Consider the following 16823-nt stretch of genomic DNA (forward strand, 5'->3'; position numbering starts at 1 on the left):
AAAGGTGGCGGAATTAGGAAAATTCGTTAAATGCAAGGTATTTGTGGATTTTCACAACGGCTACATACAACCATTATAGACATGATAGCCACTACATAACACAACATCGAAGACGAAATGACACGTAGCAGTTTGAAGAAACGAAGACTTAATTTAACTAGCTTAACTATTGAAACGTCGCATTGAGAAGAAACGTTAAATGCGAAACAAATATTTAATTTAAAGGGAAACATATTAAATAATTACATTTGACAATTTTCACAAATCTGCGTTGACATTCATGTTTCAATATCAAAATCATTTTATAACAAGTATGATTATGCAAATAAAAAATATAAATAAGGAAACACTTCTAAAGTTTGCATTTCAACGAGATGTCCTCAATGGGAGGTAACCCTGTGCCCCTCGTGTGTAAGAACCCCTTGCCGGCCCTCTCAACGCGCACGTGGCCACGGGCAAATGGCTCGAGGGGCTGACCCAGGCGGTGCCCGTATGTAGATGACGACAACAGTGGTACAGTGCGTTGCCGCTCCTAAAATGTTTTATATATACATGTATATAGATTAAGCATTATGTCCCCTGATTTCTCGTTTCAACTATTCCAATTTGTTATTTAATTAAAAACTATTGTCTCAGTAAGCAATGGAACTGTTCGCTGCCGCTCCTTAAATGTTAAAAAACAACAACATACTTTCTGCTAATTACTTTTATCAACAATGTACAAAGTGTTTTTCCATTCGATACAACTGTGATTCTAACATTATTGTTGCTGATTTTCCTGTTTATAACAAAGGGTAAAACTACCCGATAGCCCTTTACCATTCAAACAAGACGTCCAAGACAAAGCGCTGCTATATAACCCTCTTTTAAATAGCAAAACTATTTGTCAGGTACAGAATACCGTTAGTGCCATCGTGGGTTGCACTTTAAAATCCAGAGGACGCAATGCGATAGTGCGATAGTACGATGGCGACAATGCGATAGTACGATTTTGCGACAAGGCGATAGTACGAAGGCGACAATGCGACAACGCTATATTCATATCGTACTGTCGACATCGCATCATCGCATTGTCGCCATCGTACTATCGCGTTATCGTACTGTCGTCATCGTATTAACGCATTGTCGCCATCGTACTATCGCACTGTCGCCATCATATTGTCGCACTGTCGTCATCGCATTACCGCAGTATCGCATAGTCGCTTTGTCGCAATCGTTCTATCGCATTGTCGACTATCGCCTTCCGGTACACAAACTATTCTTATTGAAGAAACAAAATGGATGACTTTATAAAGATGTACTATGAAATAGGTTAAAGTTATAATGAAATAAGACTGAAACCCGATCTGTGACAAACTGTATGCCGAATTGTAAAGTATTTTTAAAAGTGGTTCCATCTAGGAAAAAATACGATGTGCGCATGTGTACCTGAAGGCGATAGACGACAATGCGACAGAACGATGACGACAATGCGATAGTGCGACAATACGATGGCGACAGTGCGATAGTACTATGGCGACAATTCAATAATACGATTACGACAGAACAATAACGCGATAGTACGATGACGACAATGTGATGATACGATGGCGACAGTACGATATGACTATCGCATTGACGTCATCGTACTATCGTACTGTCGCCATCGTACTATCGCATTGTCGCCATTGTACTATCGCATTGTCGCCATCGTACTATCGCATTGTCGCCATCGTACTATCGCATTGTCGCCACCTTACTATTGCATTGTCTCCCTCTGGATTATAATGTGTAACAACAATGGCACTAATGGTATTCCGTAGTCAGGTCATGTTAATAATTTGGCTCACATGAGTGTTGTGTACCGGTATATCATATGCAAATAAAAAACGATGTTGAGTTTGATGAGAAAGCATTTAATGACGACGGCATTTATGGGCTAATAAACGGCTTTTAGTCATTTAAATGAAATATGTTAATCTCACTATATCATAAACGTATGTATACTACCTTAGCAAAGTAAAGTATAGAACAATTGAAACTCGTTTCTGTCCGTTCTTTTGTTCCCTAGTGTAAAAATATGAGGGGTGTTTTGCTCGAGCGCATTGAGCATCTTTGACGTACAAAAGCAGTTTCAAGTCGGTTTTCTGTCTATAAACTGTTCGTGGAATCTTTGAAAAGATTTCAACAACACAGACAATTATATTGGTCCCTTAATGTATTACACCGCTTTTGGACAGCACATATACGAGTCTCGCCTTGGGAAAACAAGGCTTAATGCATGTTCATAAAGTATAGTCGCAGATTAGCCTGTGTACTACTCATGTGCTAATCAGGGACGACACTTTCTGCCTAGACTAAATTTTATTTTAGAATCATTTGAACGAAAAAACAGCAACACAAGAGTGTAAACTGTCGTCCCTGCTTAGCCTGTGTGGACTACACAGGCTTATATTAGACGGCAATTGACGCACAAGCATTAAACCACGTTTTCCAAAAGCGATGCCCATATTTACTAAACGGAGGATGTGCACAAAGTCGACGGAAATAGAGGCTGTTTACCTCATCATGAAAGGAATAACCGATCTTGTTGACGCTCTTCCGGTCGTCACGATGCATCTTGGCGTCATAGCCATCTCCGCGGTTGACAAATCTTTCGTATGGGGGTATGACGTCAGCCTATGTATAAACATGAAAACATCTGTCGTTAAGGGTGAGGGTTGTTACGTTAACCTATATGAGATTATGAAAACAATGTATATGGCCCTATGTTCAATCAGTAGTGGAACATGAAAACAGCCGATACAGTTGACATTTCGTCAACCTGTTGTAGATTATGAATATCCGATATAGGGGACATTACGTCAACCCGTTGTAGAACATAAAAACATCCAATATAGGGGACATTTCGTCAACCTGTTATAGAACATCAATACATCTGCTATAGGGGTAAGGCGTCAGCCAGTAAAACATAGAAAGGGGTGGTATACAATAAGGGTGTATCAAAATATGCAGTATGTCGTTGAATGGTTTAAATACTGGCTACAGAAAGCAATGCACACACGTTTATGGACGATACGAGGCACGATTAAGTAACATATGAAAACGTTTTAATCGGGTTTTAACGTAAGCCGAAAGCAAATATTCTTACATGTCGTCAGGCGGCACGACAACAGCCTACATATAATGTCAGGATGTCTGTCTTTATATGTATATACGGTCAGAACACTGCACACTATTAAATATATCGTAAGCGGCGTGACGTAGACTTTTTTAAATGGGAAAGACTATGTAATATGTTATTACGTCAGCCTAATTCGAAACGTGAAAAAATGTCGTTAGGCCTATGCTGGAGTTGGTAAAGGGCCGGAATCACAAAGCTTCGTTTGGAAATCTTAACATGACCTACACTTAAGGGAACAATTCAGGTGAAATTATCTGTAAGAAAAAAAGTATCAATGTCAAACATAATGAAATGCATTCAATGAATGTATACCTTTTTTATTTAAAACATGTTAATGTTAATATACCTTCGCATAAAATAACCTTTGAATGTATGAAATTTGGCTTCTATGTAATCTAAGAAGCTTTGCGAAAACGGGTTTAGTATTACAATATCTAGAGGTTGATTTTAATAATGGTTTAATAATCGTTGACACGTGAAGCTCATAAAGCTTAAGGCTAACTGTCGCAGCTGTTCTTTTGTATATTTGATAACCAATAAATTAAAGATCTCTAATAAGATTACCGTTTAAAGTAATAAAGCGAATGGCGTTAGTATGCTTTTTAAGTCATTATTAAAAATAAATGATTTACCAATATTTCTTAAAATTGACCTTATACAATCATGAGTAAGAAACAATATTATTTTCATATAATTACCCACCAACCCCTTGTTTTCATCATCTTTTTGTGTACGTTATAATTGAAATCTATATCAACCAACAAAACTACGACCACGTCCAGCCCATATCTACGAAACTACGACCACGATTAGTCCAGATATATCGCCATTATCCTCACCATCTCTTCAACAAACTCTAAAACAACTTCTACCACCATCATCACCACCGCCAACAGCAACGTAATCTATACCACCACTTCCGCCGCTGTCTCGATCGCAATCACGCCGCCCAATATCCACTCGCTTATAATTTCAACCTTTTTATTTCTGCTCGAATTCATCAAAATCCTTAGGCTTATTGAAACGCTTTCAAGTCCGTTTTCTGGGAAGAACCACTACTTGGTGTCATTTGGGGAGATATAAAAAACGCTCTCAGATTGGAGGAACGAGCCCGTAACCTCGCTGTCGTTAGGCGGACACCATGTCCACTACGCCACGGCGACTTATTACGCGTATACGTACCACAGTGGGTCGGATGCGAGCCCCCAGGAAGGTGTGCTTCCGGTCTGCTATAAAGTCGTCTAGCTCGTGCCGGCTCCAGTATCGCAGACCGGAAGGCCAGGTTTGGGAACCTTCACTGACCGCCGTACCATGCTTCCGGCTGATGTTATTTGTCCTCTGGATGAGAAAAGACGTAATACATGTAATGTGTTTGAATGCATTTCAGAATGTCATTTACATTACTTAAACAATGTTTTATTTCCAAAACAAATAGCAAAAAGGTACCACTTAAAGTTCTACACAATAACCAAAATTGTCCCTTATCAAATGACCAGATATCTTTTTTTGTTTTTAGGTTGAATTTTTTATTCGCGACTATGCAATTTATCAAATAAACATTCCACTTATCAATTTCATTGATTGATAATTGAACTTTATTTTAGTAAATATGTGTGTTTATCTGAATCTTCATTCGAGTTCGAAATGTACAACAAATTTGGCTTTTTATTTCATAAGACTTGCACTGTCAATACCACATGGATGTCAGGAAAGCGGCACAAAACGGGCAAATCGACGCTGATACAGTATTAAATTTTGGAAATGACAATAATATAAAATTAAGTATTCATAAAATAAAGTGTCACCGAATATAGTGGTCTTTAAAATCGGTAATTTAAACATTTTTTACAACTCTAAATGGCCCCCTTTAAGGAGCGTGGAAATATCAGCAGGTGTAACATTAAAAAAAACGTTGTGAATGATATCATTATGAATATGAACTATGATTCACAATCTAATTAACGGTACTGAAGTGTTTTTGTTTTATTGTTTTGACGCTAAAGTTTTTTTTGTATAGGTCAGATCGTATTTCGACGAGACCGTAATTCGAAAATATTGCTTGGCGTTGTTTATAATTGTATCGATACCCAATGATATAAAATTACTACAAATAAAAAAATATATGCGTGGAAATGAGAAACATCGATTGTTTAATACTTTTCTGTATTTTCGGAAAGAAAACAATAGATGTGTCATTTTTAACGTACGAATAAGATTTCTGAATACCCTGGAAAGCATACACTAATACACATACAAACACAATGAACATCAGAATTATAATAAAAGTTGCCAACACAAACATCAAGTGTTTTTTTTTACTGAGCTCTCTTTTTCCATTGATGATGCTACGTAAATCCAACCGAACCTTTTTACTACAAAATGTCGATTATCAATAATTTTATGAGTAAAGAACTTTATACTGCATTGTATATATGTGTTCATTAAAATATCGTTATTTACAAAGAGTGTAAATGACAAAAGATTTTATGGAAATTAACTACATATTTATATGTATACGTTTGATATCATTTATACTGTGTACTATGAGATATGTGACCATCTTTAATCAACACCTCGTTATTTTCATTTCTAATAATTTTGTTTACTATATTGTCTACCCCAGTTTCTCAAGCAGCAGATCTAATAATAAAACATTTACATTCTGATCTTACCCAGACTATGTTTTTCCACAACCCCATTTGTTCTTGTGGGGTTAAAATCCTTTTACCGTACAGCGACATTTGTTTTCCATCGTCCTCCATTTTAATATTAAATTATTTTTTATTATTTTTTTTAATTTATATCATCAACAAACAAAGCAGCAATTCCCTCGTCTCCTTGATTTAACCCGTCATAGAAACGACGTTAAGTGACATAAGAACGTCAGGATATGACGTCTTTAAACGTCCGGGTTGCTTGACGTTGTGTGACGTCATTACGTCATTTACAAAGTACATAATGGCAATGGTGAAGAAATTTTTAAAGTCATGAAATTAATTCAGGCTCATACTACTAATCGTTGAGATCTTTTAATATTATAATATATTTAAAAAATGATTGATACAATTAATGCATTATAATTGTGTATGCAGAAAATATTGTATGTATCATAGAAAAATTATTTGAAATTTTATCTACAACTTTAGAATCTATTGAAGATTTTCCATCGGCGCTTTGTAAAATACCGGAACTGAACACGTTAAACGCAGGCGTTCAAAAAATCAATACAAATTTAAGCTACGCAGCATGCCTAGGTTCGAGGAAAAAGTACTTACAACATTGTATTATGATTCACACGAGTAGGATTTAGGTCTAGCTTGTGTCTGGAGAAATCATCTTTATCTACATTGAGATAAGTTACAAATACATGCGATAGTCACTGCTTACCGGTATAAGGTGTCTCTTGTTAAAAAGGACTACATTTGAGAAAATATAATCGAGCAGAGCCCTAATAGTTGTGCTACCTATAATATTTATACTAAAAAGTTGTGCTTACACAATTTACCCATCACGCTTCTGAGAATTTCTTGCAGCGATAATTCAGATAAGAAGTGTCGACTGTATAGCTAATGTTTGAACTGTTATTACTGTAAACTGACTTTAAATAAAAGTTTGTATCTTGTTGTATCTTTTACAAAAACGCAACAAGAAGTGCACAGTTTGCTATAATGTGCTTCCATTTGAAACGCCGATTATGAAGTAACTGGCATTTTTTTCTGAAATAATTTTGTCCGAGAAATATTTAAAAATGTAATGTTTCGTCCTAAAATATAATTCGAGGCAGCTGCCTCGTCATGCTTCAGCTAGCGTGACTAAGACGCTGCTAAATAAAGAACAATTGTTGTTTGATTTAACATTAAATGCCAGCCAAATACCAACAGGTTAGGACTCTACTTAAGTTGTTTGCATTTTTCTTTTGCTGTTGTCAAGGATAAATTCGTGTTTGTCTTCTGAGCTTGATCTTCAAAATGTGCTGCGTCAAAATATCATAGTGGTATTTAACCTTTATTCGATTACTGCGGTGTCGGGCTAAAGCAGGAATGACACATGGCGGGAAATATCCAAAAACGCAGACGTTCAGATTAAAATTAAAGCGATTTTCAGTTTGTTTGGTTAATTTATCTCAGTTTGCCAACTTCAGGAGCAATGGGAAAAAGAGCAAAGAAACGGAAACTGAATAATTCAGGTATCGTCCAGTCACCTGTTTCGGTCCGTCACCTATTTCGGTCGATGGTAGATTTATTGCGCGTGCGCTCTATCCAAGTGACGAATGACGTCATCGTTTTGTGTGGACATAGCAAATGTCAACATCGACGGCTACTCGAAGTGTTTATCAAAAAAATAAGGACATAAACAATACAGATTGAAATCTGAATTAATTACCATCGACATTTTAATCATTTTTGCTATTACTATTTTTGCTCTTTTTACAAAAATATCAACATAGTCAATACTATTTAAATGTAACTGTTAGGACAACTCTCACCGAAATATTTAGGTCTGGAGTCAATCGACCGAAACAGGTGACGCAGTACACAACTTTCCTCGTATGTTTTCATAGCAGAATCTTGGTGTTATGGAAAAAAGGGGAACCGCATGAACAAAGACCTATACATGTTATCTATAGGTCTTTGACATGAACGATCTCAATAAATGAATTGATGGACTGTAAATAAGTTTTGCTGTGCGTATTTTTTATTTTGCCGACTTTATTGTATTAAATCTAAAATACCACTTACCCTTAAAAACCCATTCCAATACAATCAGAATGATTAGTATTTATCATTTATTAACATTTGTCGAAGCGTCGTTGTTGTTGTTGATTGGATATTTCTGTGTCAGGCTCTATCAGTGTAATTCACTGCCAAGCCGGGTTCAAGAGCAATGGCTACTTTCGTTTTCAAGTAAATCAAATTTAGAGTTAAAACAGTTGTTGTGAAGAAAATATAAACTTTTGGAATTAGTTTTTAGGGGTAAGTGGTTGCATATGCATGCATTATGTGACATGCCTCGTTGCTTTAAAGGAATTGGACGCGAGCTATCAATTAAGGGGAAACACTAAAAAATAATGTTTGAAAGTCTGTCGAAGATTTAATCCGGTTGACAAACGGGCTCGAAATTTTGCTCGGTTATCGACCGACTGTGAGTTAACGGCTTGACATATTTTTTTGAAGTAAACATTTTTTGAAAGGTTGTCCAATAGTCCATAGGAGGATCAAGGGATGCTTTGGATTAAGGCTATGTGTGACAATTGTGCGACCCGCGAAGACAGATCTATGATAAATTCAAGTTAATGACCTTGTTATGATTCCATAACATTGGGGATTTTTTTTTCATGGCTCTTTGTCATTTTTTTCCTCATTAAACAAGATTTTATATATTTATTTGAATATATTGGGCTCCTAAAAAAAAAAATACTATCCATTGTATGTTACTTCCACCTGTGCGAGTAACTTGCAGGCTGTTCTGGTTCTACGCTCTTTGCCCATAGCCATTTTCACTTTGCTTCCAATGGGGATAGGGTTAAGAGAGTATACGTCTATATGCAATTTTAAAACTTACTTATAGTATTGTCATTTCCCCGGAACAAAAAAAATGCAGATGCGTAGGAGCAGGAACCGATATTTGGGGAGAAGAATGTGATGATTTAGAAAAGTGAAATTTTATGAGAATGTTTAAGTCCCTCTTAGTCTTTCCCCTTCCTGGAGTTTTGTTATTCCGTCTTGACAGAGTTGTCGTTCCTGCAGGAGTATGTACCTGGTTGCAATATTTCAACTCTCAGGTTAATAACCCAAAGGGCTGGAACTCTGGAATTGTCACTTTACTATTACTAACAATTTACCGTCTAATCACAATAATGGAGTTGATGCTACTTCATTGTGACAATGATTGTTTTATAGTTTCTTGAAATGTGTCAATATAAATTATTGTTGGAATCAATATCGACAAATTCCTTATAGGTAATATAGGTTTAAATCTTTGATGGCATGATTAGGATGAAAAGGTATTGGTGGATTTGATGACCTAATTTATTATGGCCCTCTTCGAAGAAGAGGGGGTATATTGTTTTACACATGTCGGTCCGTATGTCTGTATGTCCGTCCGTCCACCAGATTTTTTCCGGATGATAACTCAAGAACGCTTAGGCCTAGGATCATTAAACTTCATAGGTACATTGTTCATGACTCGCAGATGACCCCTATCGATTTTCAGGTCACTAGGTCAAAGGTCAAGGTCACGGTGACCAGAAATAATATAATGGTTTCCGTATGATAACTCAAGAACGCTTATGCCTAGGATCATGAAACTTCGTAGGTACATTTATCATAACTTTCAGATGACCCCTATTGATTTTCAGGTCACTAGGCCAAAGGTCAAGGTCACAGTGACAAAAAACGTATTCACACAATGGCTGCCACTACAACTGACAGCCCAGCTTAAAATTTGGGACAGCTAACATTTGTCATTTGGTAAAATGTTACAGCATTTTGCAACAAGATGAACATGAAAGAAACATTTTGTTTTCTCTGTAGAAAATTACATACATTATAGGACACTTCTATTTTTTTATTTCAAGAATTGTAAAAAGACTACCTTTTATATACAAACTAAATGAAGTTTAACTATTAGTATATACCTGTTGCTAACCTCGTTGATAGTGCATGCAACTACAGCAGGGTTTAATTTGATGTCTGGGAAACCTTCTTTTGTTCTCAACAAATAGCGGCGATCTTTTGTATTCACAGGGGCAAACAACCCAATAGTAGAAGCTTAAGTTTGCTAATATTCACAGTTCTCAATTTATAAAATGTTGAACATGAGTTCACCAATAACTACAGGTATACCATAAACAACAACAAAAATGCTTTATAATCGCTATAACCGAATATAAAAGACAACTTATTATAACAAGAAATATCTTTTAAAAAGGAAGTCGGCGTAAAATGTTGACTTTGAAATAAAGTTTGAAAATTATTTTTCTAAATAATTAAATTGAAAACAAAAGTTTTACTATTGTGTTTTTCACTTGTTGGCAACATATATATTCACCGCATGAAAACAGTGTGTAATATCATTGTCAAACCACACGTTAGTGTAAATGGAAAAAAATTATACTACCCAAAGTGTACATCATAGGTGTCCTCACATGCCTTATTAAGTTATTATATGCGTATTTCTTCAACATATAAATATATCTTATGTTAATATTTGATTTACACGCAGTTTTCTTTCGACACATTTGAATCACACTTTCATAGCCGTGTCATGTGAACATAAGTCTTATTTCGGCCAGCGTATCTAAAGACCAACCTGTGCATTTGATACAAAATTGAATTCAGTATAGCAAACTGGTAAATAAGGGCAGCCTATTCATGGGCTCAGCAACGATTTCAACTTTTCGATTTGTACGGCAAACATGTGTGGTTGGATAATTAAACGATTGTCCTCTTATTGTGACACTATACTATTTCGGTAGTGTTTGTTTTCTCATCTTGAAGGCAAAACTGTGTTTAACGATAGTCAATTATATATATATATATATATGTGTGTGTGTGTGTGTGTGTACAACAATATACTGTTACTGTAATCTGTAAAGACAAACATTAAGATCAACATGACACGCACCGTCTGCAAGAAGCAACTTAAAACATTATTATATGATTTATTCTAAGACGACAAGCACTTGGAATTCTATAGTCAATAAGGGATCAAATGTATTGGATATTCTGCAATATTCATGGCTATAGAAACTTTTTTTAAGCAGATCTGTAATATGTTCACAAGATGTACATAAATATGTGCTTTAACGCGAACTAGAAACAACGCATACATATAATTTGCTTCGCACATAAATATTGTAGAAAAAACAGTTCATGATAGCCAGTATTGGCTATGAAATGAAACTGCGTGGCGTTTTGGAATTCATGGTGTTTGTATACTTTAAATACTTTTAAAAAATTGGCATGCATTTCATCAAACATTTTCCATTTATAACATTAACACACCAATAACACGTCACAAAAATGTTAAGATTATTTAAACTTGTTAAATTAATGTTTGACAATGCCTACTGTCTATGTTTGCTATCCAAGAGAGATATATCATTCTTATTTAAAATGTTCGAGACATAATGAATACAATTGTACTCGTTATTATCACGTGTTGCAGTCGCATTTATCGACGATTCATGAGTTTGAGGATGGAGTAATCAGAAGTCGCATTGCAATTCGATTAATGATTCCATTGCTAATTGCGGCATCATACTCACAAATATTGGTTTTTCTCCGGTGTAATATTCGGAATCGTTTCACGGCAACATGATTCAGAGTCCCCAGTTCTTGTTGGATTGAAATGTATTCCTCTGGTGGAATTGGTTTTACATTGACATCGTTGAAAGAAGCGCAACCGAAATCCAGCTTACTCTCAACTGTACGAGTACATGCAGACAGTGTGCCCACAAGTTCGTGTAATTCCGATGGAAGCAATGTAACGCAGTAGATATTTAAATACTTCAATGATTGAGGTAGCTTTATGTCGATATATGTCCGCAAAAATATTGAAAGCTTTTCAAGCTGTTTAAGCGATGACAGTGACTGTGCTATCGTCTCTGCATGCTTAACATTCAAATATTGTAGTGAGCTGTTTTTTAAGTACAAAAATGTTTACCTTTTAAATACTTGTGTGTACAGTGACATTCGGTTGGTCTGGTGTTTTTACAAACATAATAAGTAGAATATGCACATGAATCTGATAATACACAGACCCACTAACATATAAATCAAACCATGTTTGTAATTTACCATTTTTTACCAAGAATCCTCCCACTGTTCTTTCTTGTAAAGTTGACTTGAAAACGTTCTGCTCGTAAACACACTTTTACTTCAATTATCTATGTTTAACACTGAATGTTTATAGCTTAAAATAACTCTCCGTGAAAGTTGAGTACACATATTTCGCGAATCCATGCTTGTTATACGTATATCTTCATTATTTGTATTGTTATTAGTAATGTTCAGTAGAAATCGGCATGTGATTTTTCCACTGTCCGCCATCTTGGAATGTCGACTTGTGGGTAATTTTTGCATAGCAACACACAGCGGTGTAAACATAAATCTCACCGGCGCTATATTTAAGCTTTAGGTAAGAAAGCTGCACTATTTTTAGCAGACGTAAGGTCATTATTTAGTTCATATAGTCTGTTTTAAATTGTTTTGTAATTTAAAGTCTATTTTATTATTTATAAGTGTTAAGCGTGCGAGCGTTCCATAATTGGTCACGGCAGTTATTGTGACCCGTTTTTGGTCACACTGTGACCAATATTTGGTCACAGTGACCAACTTCTGGTCACAGTGACCAATTTCTGGTCACAAGTGGAACGCCGCGGCTATATAAAGTGACAAAATTTTGGTCACAAGATTCATTCTAGTCAAAACCTTAAGGCAGACAACATCCACGCCAATTTTTTCTTAAAAAGTACTTTTTCTTTTCGTGAGTAATTTAAGTAACTTATAGTAACAGTAATACCTTTGTAAGCAGATAATAAAGCGAACATTTAACATATTTCATTAAACTTGAGCATTATTGAAAGTATTCAATCTATTTTGGTTGTGATCGTTGGCAAGTGTCATTGTTCCTCAAATTCGATGAAGTCCCGTTTACGAGTGTAATGTCCATTGTCAAAAATATCTATTTTGACGCGCAGTTTACCGTCGCAAGATTGAAAGTATTGTAAAACCTTAATAAAGGTTGCAGGTCATTTTGTTGTTGGAAATATAACATTTTATTGAGTTATTCGTGGAAACTGAATAAAAGTTGTTTGAAGTTGAATCGGACTTTGAGTTAAACATTAACCACCAATGATAAGGAGCGCACTAACGGAGCGTAACATAATTTATGGTGACGTAGCGGTGGGATCAGTTGTTATAATTATTATATGCTGATCCAGTGAAATGAACGAAACGCAGAATAAACAGTTGGTGTTAATGTAAAATAAAACCGCAACAAATTAACGCTTGATATTTACGCTACAAAATCGAATTATTTATAAACGAGATATTTAGCACATCTAATAGAAAATAAATAAATAATAAACTACACTAGAGTTGACATACACATTAAATAAATAAAATAGAATGTATTTCCAAACACACATTAACTGAAAATTATATTAAGCGAGAAAAGTAATAAACATTACTAAACATGCTTTCCCCAAATCGAGTCGATAGCGAAATAAGTTTTCAACGAGGGACTGAAAATGAGGAGGAAGACAGCGACGTACAGGCAAGCCACGAAAGGGAGCGGGACGACGACGTGGACAGTACCGCCGACGTTGGCCAATCGACCGAGGGTTCGGTGTTCCAAACGCAGTTGGCGAGTATCGCAACTGTGCTCAAAGATGTTGTTCGGGAGTTGAACAATTTGAAACAAGATCGCCAAACAAGTAGTACCGCTATGTGCATGGACACACACAATAACAAGGACAAGAGCACTGGGGCAAGCGCTGTTGAGTCGGGGTCGGCTACTTATACGCGGAACGGAGTAGCAGGGCCTCTGCAAGGGAGAGAATACAGAGACGGGTGTCGGCAGGTGTACGAAAATATAATCTCCCACGGGCGTTGCAGTGTGCCTAGGTACCAGGATGGTACCGGTGCAGAAGAAAGGGGTTCATATGTCCATCGATACGACGGTGGACGGCGTGAACTGGACGAGGTTATACTTAACTACGATCGCAGACAAGCCGGTCAAACAAGGGACAGTGCGCGTTACGGTCCGGACGTGAGGTATGCGAACGACATGGAACCATACGGGGTTAGGTTCGCTACTCCACTTGTCGCTAAACCGCTTCCAGTAAAACTGCCGGCATACTCCGGAAAGGAAGAGTGGGCTACCTGGATTGCACAATTCGAAATTATTGCGAGCAGGTTCCACTGGAGCGAAGACGAGAGGCTGAACCAACTGCTTCCCAGATTAGAAGGTGCTGCAGCCCAATTTGTGTTCACGCAGCTATCGCCGCATATCATCAACAATTACCACGAGCTAATTGCTGAAATTAATAGCCGGTTCAGGGTAATTGAGACACCAGGTGCGTTCGCCGCCAAGTTCAGCAGAAGGTCCCAGCGACATGGTGAAAGTTTGGAGGAATATGCGGCCGATCTCAAGCGTCTCTATGACAAGGCGCACAGCTACAGAGACCGGCGTACCAGAGACGAGGACTTGGTAAGAAGGTTTCTCGACGGCCTGAGTGACGAGGAGCTCAAATTTGAAATTGAGTTCAATAAGGACCCAAGAAACATTGACGAGGCAGTCTATTACGCCGTGAATTACATTCAGATACGGAAGTCCGGTAGGGGTGAACGGAGGGACAAGCACAATGTTCGGAGAGTAACTCCAAGCTATTCCGGTGAACGCGACTTCCGGTCGTATCGAGATGCTAGTGGAAAGGGTTCAGCAGCGAAGAGGCCTAATGCGAAATGGACACCTAAAGGATCGAGTGACGGGGTGAGAAATCAGATGGAAGTTGAAACCGAAGAAACTAATAACAACGATATCAAGACGCTGCTGAGCAGAATTGAAAAGTTAGAACGACAGAATGGGTCTAGTAGGTGGTCGGGTACCGGAAGACGAAACGTAGAATGTTTCCGGTGCCATAAACAGGGGCACTACGCGAGGGAATGTCGAAGTACACCAAACAACCGCTCAGAAAACCCCATTGTCACAATAGAAGGACATTTAAACGGGAAGGGACCGACTCTTGCGGCCAAAGAGTGGTCCAATTAATGAATACATCGGAAGGCCAGAATCAATGCACTGAAAATAACACCAAGCCATCAGATAATTTTGATATGGCTGTGAACCAAAATAACAATGCGAAGATTGCAATGCAATTTGCAAAAGGTGTATCCGCAGGGAAGCAACATGGAGACGGGTTCTATGTTAGGGGCTTTGTAGGGGTGTACCAGTAGTTATTACGGCGGATACTGGCGCAACGAAAACTATCGTTTCCAAGAGGGTCTACAATAGAATGTCGACGGCAGAGAAACCGATTCTGAAGGGGTCTGTCAACCTAGTAGGAGCCAATGGGACATCCATTAAGGAGTTAGGAATGGGTGGGTTTCGGCTCATGGTTGGACCAGCGGAGTTGGAGTGTGAGGCCGAAGTGGCAGAGATTGAAGACGATGTCCTGCTGGGATACGACGTCCTAGGATCGGAAACGAATGGTCCAGCTGATATATTGATTAGCAAAAGGGTGATGGTCATAAATGGTGTGGAAATACCTTGCATCGGCAAACATACAGGCAAGCCTATCAGAATAGTTACTGTAGCAGACGATGTGACAGTACCTGGCGAATCTGAGGCACTTATAGATGTATTTATTGAAAGGCAGGAAAGTGACGACGTGAATGTTGGGGACTTTATTGTCGAACCGATAGCGACCTTCAAAGATACACATAAGTTGTTGATGGCCACGACACTAGTGAATGTGAACGCGCATCCTACGTGTAAAGTGCGAGTATTAAACCCTTTCTCACACGAGGTGCGGTTAAGACAGAACATGCAAGTAGCACAAGCAGAAGAAGCTGAAGACGTTGTTAAGGTGATTGCGAATGCCGAGTCTGAAGATGTGAATAGAGTATCAGTGCGCCGAGTTCAGGTTACACCGGAGCCCGTTAATATATTAAATGTGTTTCCAGAAGCTGATGAAAATGAAGTGCCGGATCATTTGCGCGATTTGTATGAAAGATCGATCATAGGAAAAGATGTGAAACAACAGCGTGTCGTAGCAGGGTTACTGAAGAAATACGGTGAGACGTTTTCCAAAGCGGAGTGGGACATTGGCCTTACAAATCTGGCTGAACATTCGATTGATACCGGGAATGCGCCGCCGATTTAACAAAGACCAGGACGTGTGCCGATGGCGTATGCGGAAGAAGAGAAAAAGGCGATTGAAGAGCTACACGAGAAGGGGGTCATTAGAAAGAGCACCTCACCATGGGCCTCTCCAATTGTGCTGGTGCGTAAGAAGTCGGGTGCAATTCGGCCTTGCGTTGATTACAGGAAGTTAAACGCGCTTGTAAAACCTGACGGCTTTCCTATGCCTCGAATACAGGATTGTTTAGATGCTGTCGCCGGTTCATCCCTTTTCAGCAGTTTTGATTTGACCAGTGGTTATTTTCAGATACCACTCAAAGAATCAGACAGGCCCAAAAGTGCATTTGTATGCAAATACGGTCAATTCGAAATGACACGAATGCCTTTTGGCTTAAACAATTCGAGCTGTACGTTTCAAAGAACAATGGAGCTAGTACTACAAGGCTTGCAATGGGTCAAGTGCCTTGTATACATCGATGATGTGGTCGTTTTTGGGAAGGACTTTGAGCAGCACATATTGAGGGTAGACCAGGTGTTAGACCGAATGAAGCAAGCGGGTCTAAAATTACGGCCAGACAAGTGTAACATGCTGCAGAGTGAAGTGGTGTTTTTGGGACACATTGTTTCCCAGGATGGAGTACTTCCGGATACTTCTAATGTTGAGAAGATTGCAAACTGGCCAACACCTGTTAACGGAAAACAGGTGAAACAATTTGTTGCCACCGGTTCTTATTATAGGCGCTTTATTAAGGACTTTGCAAAAGTGGCAAGACCCCTGTTTGACCTGACA

At 38.0% G+C, this 16823-nt stretch overlaps 1 protein-coding gene across 3 annotated transcripts in view; it reads right to left on the bottom strand.

The window, feature by feature from the left end:
- Positions 1-200: 200 nt before the first annotated feature.
- The window catches only part of LOC127837943 (uncharacterized protein C5orf49-like), a 50816-nt gene continuing 34193 nt past the window's right edge, over positions 201-16823 (bottom strand). Inside the window, exons 1-4 of one of the 3 annotated variants that reach the window (XM_052365406.1) lie at positions 5836-6037; positions 4346-4501; positions 2542-2658; positions 201-532 (exon numbers count right to left, since the gene is read on the bottom strand). In XM_052365406.1, the coding sequence (XP_052221366.1) occupies positions 353-532; positions 2542-2658; positions 4346-4501; positions 5836-5925 (543 nt within the window). In that variant the 5' untranslated portion in view covers positions 5926-6037 and the 3' untranslated portion in view covers positions 201-352. Of the gene's footprint in view, positions 533-2541; positions 2659-4345; positions 4502-5835; positions 6038-16823 lie in introns of those variants that run through there. The other 2 variants (XR_008029554.1, XM_052365404.1) reach the window with 2 other exon arrangements.

Source organism: Dreissena polymorpha, chromosome 7 (assembly GCF_020536995.1).
Source record: "Dreissena polymorpha isolate Duluth1 chromosome 7, UMN_Dpol_1.0, whole genome shotgun sequence".
Lineage (NCBI taxonomy): Eukaryota > Metazoa > Mollusca > Bivalvia > Myida > Dreissenidae > Dreissena > Dreissena polymorpha.